Source organism: Odontomachus brunneus, unplaced genomic scaffold (assembly GCF_010583005.1).
Source record: "Odontomachus brunneus isolate Ranch 3 - 2012 unplaced genomic scaffold, Obru_v1 Obru_scaffold_114, whole genome shotgun sequence".
Classification (NCBI taxonomy): domain Eukaryota; kingdom Metazoa; phylum Arthropoda; class Insecta; order Hymenoptera; family Formicidae; genus Odontomachus; species Odontomachus brunneus.
Genome location: NW_022639564.1, coordinates 634,443 through 644,375, shown reverse-complemented (window position 1 = coordinate 644,375; position 9,933 = coordinate 634,443). Strand labels below are relative to the sequence as shown.

General features: G+C 35.9%; 1 protein-coding gene across 5 annotated transcripts in view; it reads left to right on the top strand.

The window, feature by feature from the left end:
• LOC116849387 overlaps positions 1-9,933 on the top strand; it is a 242,217-nt gene that overhangs the window by 224,875 nt on the left and 7,409 nt on the right. Inside the window, exons 4-7 of one of the 5 annotated variants that reach the window (XM_032826509.1) lie at positions 2,015-2,227; positions 4,165-4,325; positions 4,963-5,174; positions 8,473-8,751. In XM_032826509.1, coding sequence (XP_032682400.1) covers positions 2,015-2,227; positions 4,165-4,325; positions 4,963-5,174; positions 8,473-8,751 — 865 coding nt within the window. Of the gene's footprint in view, positions 1-2,014; positions 2,228-4,164; positions 4,327-4,962; positions 5,175-8,472; positions 8,771-9,933 lie in introns of those variants that run through there. The other 4 variants (XM_032826510.1, XM_032826511.1, XR_004379122.1 and 1 more) reach the window with 4 other exon arrangements.

Sequence of the window (9,933 nt, the reverse complement as noted above, 5' to 3'; positions counted from 1 at the left end):
AGCTACAAGAATATGTAATAAAAAATAGGGGATGCCGTTTAAAAAAATTGAGGTGACTTTCATGTGACTTTCAAATAATTCTTCAAGGTCAAAGCAATGGTACCATCTTATGGTCCCCTCGAAACCAAACAACTTTTGTCTGAAAAATTTTTCTCTCCCGTGCTTGGTTTTCGACATATTCGACTGGATGGATTAAAATGATCCACCCTGTATTTGCATTTATTGATTATTTTAAACTTTCGACCGCTTATAATATATTTAAATCATACATGATAAATATTGAAATCATACATGATTATTTATGTCATAATCAGTATTCAGATTTGAAATAATTTTTCAACGCCATGAAGGTGACAGTCCGATATTATGGTACTGATAAAGGTGACGGTCTGATAAAGTGCTACCGCGCGAAATACATTAAAAATATTTGCGCAATAACCAAATATTTGCGTTAAACCAAAAAAAAATTTTTTTTTTTATCGCAGTTCATAACTCCCCGATTTCACTATCCTATATAATAAAAAAATGTTTTTAATTTATTTTTTTACGTATTTATGCTTATGAATTCTTGATTTAAAATATATTAATGAGATAAAATATATTAATAAGAAAACATGTTGTTTTTACAAAAAAAAAACTTATGTACTAAATCTAGTTATAAATATTCATTTTTAATTTATTTGCATTTATTGATTATTTTAAACTTTCGATCGCTTATAATATATTTAAATCATACATGATAAATATTGAAATCATACATGATTATTTATGTCACAATCAGTATTCAGATTTGAAATAATTTTTCAACACCATGAAGGTGACAGTCCGATATAATGGTACTGATAAAGGTGACGGTCTGATAAAGTGCTACCGCGCGAAATACATTAAAAATATTTGCGCAATAACCAAATATTTGCGTTAAACCAAAAAAAAATTTTTTTTTTTATCGCAGTTCATAACTCCCCGATTTCACTATCCTATATAATAAAAAAATGTTTTTAATTTATTTTTTTACGTATTTATGCTTATGAATTCTTGATTTAAAATATATTAATGAGATAAAATATATTAATAAGAAAACATGTTGTTTTTACAAAAAAAAAACTTATGTACTAAATCTAGTTATAAATATTCATTTTTAATTTATTTGCATTTATTGATTATTTTAAACTTTCGATCGCTTATAATATATTTAAATCATACATGATAAATATTGAAATCATACATGATTATTTATGTCACAATCAGTATTCAGATTTGAAATAATTTTTCAACACCATGAAGGTGACAGTCCGATATAATGGTACTGATAAAGGTGACGGTCTGATAAAGTGCTACCGCGCGAAATACATTAAAAATATTTGCGCAATAACCAAATATTTGCGTTAAACCAAAAAAAAATTTTTTTTTTTATCGCAGTTCATAACTTCCAGATTTCACTATCCTATATAATAAAAAAATGTTTTTTAATTTATTTTTTTACGTATTTATGCTTATGAATTCTTGATTTAAAATATATTAATGAGATAAAATATATTAATAAGATAAAATATATTAATAAGAAAACATGTTGTTTTTACAAAAAAAAAACTTATGTACTAAATCTAGTTATAAATATTCATTTTTAATATATTTGCATTTATTGATTATTTTAAACTTTCCACCGTTTATAATATATTTAAATCATACATGATAAATATTGAAATCATACATGATTATTTATGTCATAATCAGTATTTCCGATTTGAAATAGGTATCTAGAAAGAACGCTTTCCTTGGAGAAATTTAGTATTCCTATTCAAGTGACTTGGATTCGTGTAATTTAAACAACATTATTTTATATCAAATATGGTTTTGTTTGGGTTAATAATTGGTTTGGTTAGACTAGTCTAGGACAGATGAATATGTTTGAATTTAATAAAATTTACTAAATCTAAAGAAACTGTGTCTAACATGATAGAAAGAAATGCACTTTGCAACGCTGAATGCAAATATTGTTTTTTCCTTTCATCAGGAGGATTACAGTCAACGTAGGCGCTTATCGACTCCCAGCGGCAGTCCGAGCCCTCCTAGGCCTACCAGACTCTCAAGATCGACCGGTACTCTCACCAGAGAAGAATCTTTCTGCGAGTCCAGTAACACCCTTACCAGAGACAACCAGGGACAAGAGGCGGAAAGAAAAGGCTGGTTTAAATCTCTCTCGAGGAAGAATAAATCCAATGCTACGGTAGGTATTTCTTCCCACTTATCTACCTCGAAACATTTATTTTACGTGCGCCGGGATCATTATGTGATAGCAAAATCTCCGATAAAGGGATGTGACCCGCTTTGATGATTCGGAATTTTTTATGAGAAATCCGCTGATCCTTCAGTCGTCGTAATTGTAGCTTTATTATCTATATATGTATATCTGAACTTCCTAACATCTATATATTCTGAAGCATACGTTTAATATGTATGGAAAGCAAAGTCCTATTTAGCAAAAATGACAAAAATACAAAGTTTATAAATTGAGATAGAATTAAAAGAGGTTACTCTCTCTACAGGCTTCAGAGTATCAAAATGGGCGTAAAATGAAATATTGAGGTTAAAAATGAAATCAAAACTTCGACTCGTGCGGGACCTATTAATAACAGAATACGAAATATAATATTTGCGTCGATTAGCGTCAGAATTTCGGTCAGAATTTCCATATAGAAATTGGAGGCGCGCGCACGGTTTCCGCTCGATAAACCTTTCCACATTCGCATTTTCCTCCGAAAGCAGCGTACATGCCGCCATACGAATATAGGGGTTGCACGGTCGGTGATCCGATATTGTTGTCGTCACTCGGCAAAACGGCACGAAGCGACCGGAAAAAAAATGGATACACGCGGAAGGAAGGGCTTTTTCTTGGATATTATCCGATAACAAGAGGATTCTTTCTCTTTCTCTCTTTCTCTCGAATCGTGCCATGGTTACTTTGCGCGCTGTGCACCACCAGCTCGCCGGTGCATTCATCAGTCAGAACGCGCGGGTCGCTGCGGAGCCATTAGGGCAGCGCAACCTCCAATTACCAGTTTGATTAAATGCTTAACTAACTCCGCGCTCTGTGGTTTAATTTAATCGCGAGATTAAGTGCCGATCAGGAAGGTTGCCTAGCCCTAACCCGACCATCGTCCGGCGCGCGGGAATAATCTCTGTCAGGTCCCGATTCTACCGATCTCTCCTCTCCTAGGCCGCGGAGAGGAGGAGAGATGCTCTCGCCCGCGTGGATGAGCGAGCATCGCGTATACGCTCGCTCGCGCATCCGTAAAAGCCGCTCGCACTCGCGCGCGCTCGTTCGAGATGATTGCGTGCGCATGAATCTCGCCGTGGACGATGATCTATCGGATGAGTCGGCCCGGAGAGAATCATGACTCATGAAGGCGCCGTGGATGCAACCACGGGGGGAGGCTGCGATTTTTGCGGTCGGCGGGAAGAATACGGCTTTGTGTACGCGCGCGATTTTCTCCCGGCCCGAGGAACGACAACGACGACACGACGTAGTTAGATTCCAAAAAATACAGCGATCTCTCTCTTTCTCTCTCTGCTCGTTTTGAACAATTGACAGAGTTGAGCTTGTGTTATCATTTCGCGTCACGTCGGATTTACATACTTTGCCAAACGTTAGCAACTTATTGCGTCCTTAATCTCTTTAACGTCCGGTAGAAAATACGATTATTTCGGAGCTAATATAAAGAAGTTGCATTAATGTTTTTTCTTTATTTATATTTGCGCTTTCTTGTTTACACCCGCGGATATTTTACTCCTTTTGTCTATAGATAAAATTTTCGATACTCATATAATCATAAATTTAAAGACCTATAATCACGGATTAAGAAGAATCAATTAATCGCGAACATGCAAAATGAAATGCATGTTTTCGAAACCGCTCCTAAAATGAAACTCGAACTGGGTATCATTTAACAATGAAAATTACATAGTACCGCGGAATAATATACTAGTTACGGCAATACGTTTTAATCTATCTCGCATTTATAAAACCGTTCTTGAAATTATAATGTACGATGGATCGATATTTGGAATAAGCGGACATAATTGTTATACGGATGAATAATTTGCGCCGACTACGATATTCGGTCCGTCGAGATCATGAATAATGAAGCGTCGATAACTTTGTAGCCTGTGGATAAAAAGTCGAGAATACTTGAGAGCGAGATCCTGACGACCGGCACCGAGGATGAGGAAGCTTCCTCCACGCCCGAACGAGTTTCCGTGCAAAAGAATCTCCGCTTCTTCGGCGATACGGATCAGGAGTCCGTCTCGTCCAACAGAGACCGCAGGTAAATGCTGGCAAGCCGTGTATGCATGGCCGCGCAACAGTTAAATATTTTACACGGGAGTAATTTCATAATGCTTGTTCTCTGAACGCTATATAGTTGACTTTGTTATTATTGCCACATTTTCTTTTATAATCAGCATCATTCAAAATATAATAACAAGAAATCAGTCTCATGGTATCCCTAAAGTATGGCGTGATCTTCCAGTACTTCATATGTGTGTGGTTAGTCCATAACCGTATAATATTTGTAAATTATAATTTTTTTTTCATTCCTGCTGCGAGAAGAGTTGGAATATATAACGATCGAAAACCGTACAAATTATTTATATTATTATAAATTATTTGTATTTATTATAAATTCGCTAGATTTCAAAGGAGAAGTGACACAACAGAACAAGATAGAAATTACATCCGTCCTCTACGATTGATCACATCACGAAATTATAAAAGCTTTATTTTTTACTTCGTCTTTTCGTTTTTCTTCCTTTTTTTTTAAATTGAATAATGAACTGTTTTGATCAAGATTATTTTTCAAGTAGAATACAATCAAATACAATAAAAAAAGAATTAATTAAAGAGAAGCTGTATGCATAAAAAAATACAATTTCCATGTTACTGACATTGATAACTTTTTTCAGGAACAAAACTGTGGACAGTCATGCTTGTTCAAGACGTGATGTCACGAATTCGACTCGCCACAATTTGGGTATCATGTCAGCACCGAGGAAACCTCCGAGACTTGCCGAAAGTGCATTGTCTTCGGGTGAGAGTACAACGGGTGACAGCAGTCAACAAAGTCAGAATTCGCAGCGATCACAGAGATCTGTTGTATATCTTCACGCTGCCACAGGTATAAAGGCTATGTTGGCAATTTTTTATTAATGTTTTTTTCTATCGCGGACACTTCAATATCATACACGGAAAAAACAATGGTTGTGTCAACCAGAAAAATAGTAAACTATGGCATAGATTTTCTTTCTGACTTCAAGAATCAGTTCTTGGTTGCGCTGACCTATCGATTCGTTGTCTCAAAAATGCATCTTTTCTAGACAACTAATCGTAGTCTTAATGTATGATGTCACACAAATTAACGTAACGTAAAAAATTAGTTACTGAAACCAGAAATAAAAGTTATGCCATGTTTTACTATCTTTTGGCTGATGAAGCTATTCCTTCTTTCTTCTGTAGATGTCGCAATGTACAAGACATACAGGATATCTGACGCAAGACACGCAATACTGAAGGTAGAACACGTCTACTTGAACATAAAATCCCTTGGCAGTTTGTAAACAACCACACGAAATTCGAGATATCAATGATAAAACATTGACGAACCGGAGCGCGCGATGGGACGGGCTTTATAAGCGCATGATCCTACCAATAATTACGAAAGTGCGGCCGCCTCTTAGCGGACGTCGGCTGACAGCTAAAGGCGGAGTAACGATGCTAGTGGCGCATAGGCAATTCGCCTTTACAGAGCTCGGCCCATTGCATACTCTGGTTCGCTAATCTTCTTTGTTTAATATTTCAAAATTTTACGCGGTTGCTTGCAAACTGCCAGGGGTTTTCGTGTTCAAGTGGACGTACTCTACTTTCACATGTGGTATTGAGTGTCTTGCGTCCGACATCCTGTATATACATCTAAACTCTAGTTCCTTTATAGCGAAAATATCTATTAATATTAATATTTATTAATATATATAATTAATACTTATCTAACAGAAAGACTTCTGGTGTAAAGAAGCTGGAGAATAGACGCGTAAGCGAAATAAATCTAGTGAATATCATCTGCGATATACCGAGCGTACATATGTAACTACAATTGAATTTAATTAATTCTTTTATACTAGCTTTTACTTGCAGTCAAACAAGTCAGCTAAATATGGATTAATTTAGGTTAGTTTACTTGAATTAAAAAATGCGATGAGACAGGCTTTATAAGCGCAAGACCGAAAATGCGACCGCCTCTTAGTGGACGTCGGTTGACAGCTAAAGGCGGAGTAACGATGCTAGTGGCGCATAGGCAATTCGCCTTTACAGAGCTCGGCCCATTGCATACTCTGGTTCGCTAATCTTCTTTGATTAATATTTCAAAATTTTACGCGGTTGCTTGCAAACTGCCAGGGGTTTTCGTGTTCAAGTGGACGTACTCTACTTTCACATGTGGTATTGAATGTCTTGCGTCCGACATCCTGTATATACATCTAAACTCTAGTTCCTTTATAGCGAAAATATCTATTAATATTAATATTTATTAATATATATAATTAATACTTATCTAACAGAAAGACTTCTGGTGTAAAGAAGCTGGAGAATAGACGCGTAAGCGAAATAAATCTAGTGAATATCATCTGCGATATACCGAGCGTACATATGTAACTACAATTGAATTTAATTAATTCTTTTATACTAGCTTTTACTTGCAGTCAAACAAGTCAGCTAAATATGGATTAATTTAGGTTAGTTTACTTGAATTAAAAAATGCGATGAAACAGGCTTTATAAGCGCAAGACCGAAAATGCGACCGCCTCTTAGTGGACGTCGGTTGACAGCTAAAGGCGGAGTAACGATGCTAGTGGCGCATAGGCAATTCGCCTTTACAGAGCTCGGCCCATTGCATACTCTGGTTCGCTAATCTTCTTTGATTAATATTTCAAAATTTTACGCGGTTGCTTGCAAACTGCCAGGGGTTTTCGTGTTCAAGTGGACGTACTCTACTTTCACATGTGGTATTGAGTGTCTTGCGTCCGACATCCTGTATATACATCTAAACTCTAGTTCCTTTATAGCGAAAATATCTATTAATATTAATATTTATTAATATATATAATTAATACTTATCTAACAGAAAGACTTCTGGTGTAAAGAAGCTGGAGAATAGACGCGTAAGCGAAATAAATCTAGTGAATATCATCTGCGATATACCGAGCGTACATATGTAACTACAATTGAATTTAATTAATTCTTTTATACTAGCTTTTACTTGCAGTCAAACAAGTCAGCTAAATATGGATTAATTTAGGTTAGTTTACTTGAATTAAAAAATGCGATGAGACAGGCTTTATAAGCGCAAGACCGAAAATGCGACCGCCTCTTAGTGGACGTCGGTTGACAGCTAAAGGCGGAGTAACGATGCTAGTGGCGCATAGGCAATTCGCCTTTACAGAGCTCGGCCCATTGCATACTCTGGTTCGCTAATCTTCTTTGATTAATATTTCAAAATTTTACGCGGTTGCTTGCAAACTGCCAGGGGTTTTCGTGTTCAAGTGGACGTACTCTACTTTCACATGTGGTATTGAGTGTCTTGCGTCCGACATCCTGTATATACATCTAAACTCTAGTTCCTTTATAGCGAAAATATCTATTAATATTAATATTTATTAATATATATAATTAATACTTATCTAACAGAAAGACTTCTGGTGTAAAGAAGCTGGAGAATAGACGCGTAAGCGAAATAAATCTAGTGAATATCATCTGCGATATACCGAGCGTACATATGTAACTACAATTGAATTTAATTAATTCTTTTATACTAGCTTTTACTTGCAGTCAAACAAGTCAGCTAAATATGGATTAATTTAGGTTAGTTTACTTGAATTAAAAAATGTGATGAGACAGGCTTTATAAGCGCAAGACCGAAAATGCGACCGCCTCTTAGTGGACGTTGGTTGACAGCTAAAGGCGGAGTAACGATGGTGCAAAGGCAATTTGCGCTCACAGAGCTCGGCCCATCGCGTGCTCTGGTTCGCTAATATTCTTCTTTTAATATTTATAAATTTTACGCGATTGTTTGCAAACTGCCAGGGACAATTTCATGCGGAGCACGGACCGCAAAGTGTTAAGATGTTTTAAGATGCAAAGTTCATCTTATATATACAATGTCTGATCAGAGATTAAAATATTATTGTAACTAATAATAAATATAGTTTACGAGGTCGGGTATTATTCATCGAATATTTAAAGTTTTACGACACACCCGTCACATTTGCGTCATTGGAGAGGCAATGCAAAAAGAAGTCCGTATCTACTGAGCCAGTTGTTTAGAGTTATTTAACTAACGTGCTGAATAACGCTCAACGCGCGGTGAAAGTACGGAAAATGTTGTCAAGCGTAACCGCACTCTAATTGCGATATCTGCATTCCAGTTGGAGAAATACCAGGTCCGAACGAGAGACGCAGGGCGGCAAGTCGCGAGGAATTAAATCGACCGTTACAATCACATACGAGAACGGTGTCGAGGAGCGTGAGCGTCCTTGCGCCGTGGAAGCCACGACACTACAGAGAACCATTCGAAATCAACTACGATCAACAACAACAGCACGCGAAGCCGATTGCGACCATGAGACGCAGACAACGGAGTCGCGAGACACTCAGTCGCCGAGGAAAAGAGGCTCGACGTAGTAAAGATAATCTCTCGAAAACAAGTAAACGCTCGAACTAAAGGTGAACATGCATTATTCCGAAAGAAACAAGTTAAAACTTAAGAAGTAAGGCAATTTTTTGGAAAGTCATAATATCGAAATTATACAAAGACAAATATAGTGAAGATAACTTTTCTCAATATGATTTTAATGAAATATTGAAAATATTGAAAATGTCTCGTGTACAGCCAAGTACATTCTGTATACATTCGAATACATCAAGATTTAATAAAAAAATTTAAAGGGTTTGATAGAACTAGGTCAATACAGTTTTAATAAAATACTGAAAATGTCTGTGACTGCACAGCCAAGTACATTCTATATTCATTTAAGGGATTAGACCACCTTAAAATTTTCAAAAAATCGATGTTTTTTTTTGTATTTTCTGAAAATGTAGAGATTTAAGAACACTTTTTTAAAGGTAATGTTCCCAGCTTTGTTGAAAGTATTTATAGTGGCGCTGCTTTACTGGCGCTGCAGTCATAGCCCCGCAAAATTATGAATGCTTTTATGCAGACAAAAATGATAAAATAAAATATATTACTAAAGTTAAATAGAAAAGGATAAAAGCAGGCAGAGTGAAAGAAAAAAAGATAGTGAGGAGGAGAGAGAAGCAGAAGGAGATAAATTGGATGAATAAAGAGAAGTTCTAAGAAGTGAAGATGCAAAATGATAAAATATAAAAAGACAGGATGCCGCAAAATAAAATTCGGAGGTACACGTTTATTAGCTTAACATCTCCCTGGAGCTCTACTATCTATTATTGAGGTATTTATCATTGTTTTTTCCTCAGCCTTGGTTTGGTTACTCTATTTTAATACGTTTTTAGATAATTACACCACTAGCAACTTAGTACGTGCGATGGAGTGACCAATCTTACAACAAGTTATTTACTGACTAATGCCTTCGGTCTTCCAGGGAGAGATTTCTTTGTCTTAATGACTATTTGTATCTGTTTGCGTTCGTGCTTCCGATTTCCATAAGCAAAATTTGTAGCGACAACTTTTGTAACAACAACCTTTGTTATACCGATTATTTGCGACCTTACGTTTGTGACATTTAAATATAATTTGTTTTTTATTTGTAATCACTGAAGATGGTCTGTGAAATTAGACCGAAACGCGTTTGATTGTTTAATGATTAATAAATTTCTTCTCATTGGAGATTGAGTCACTATTTTTAATA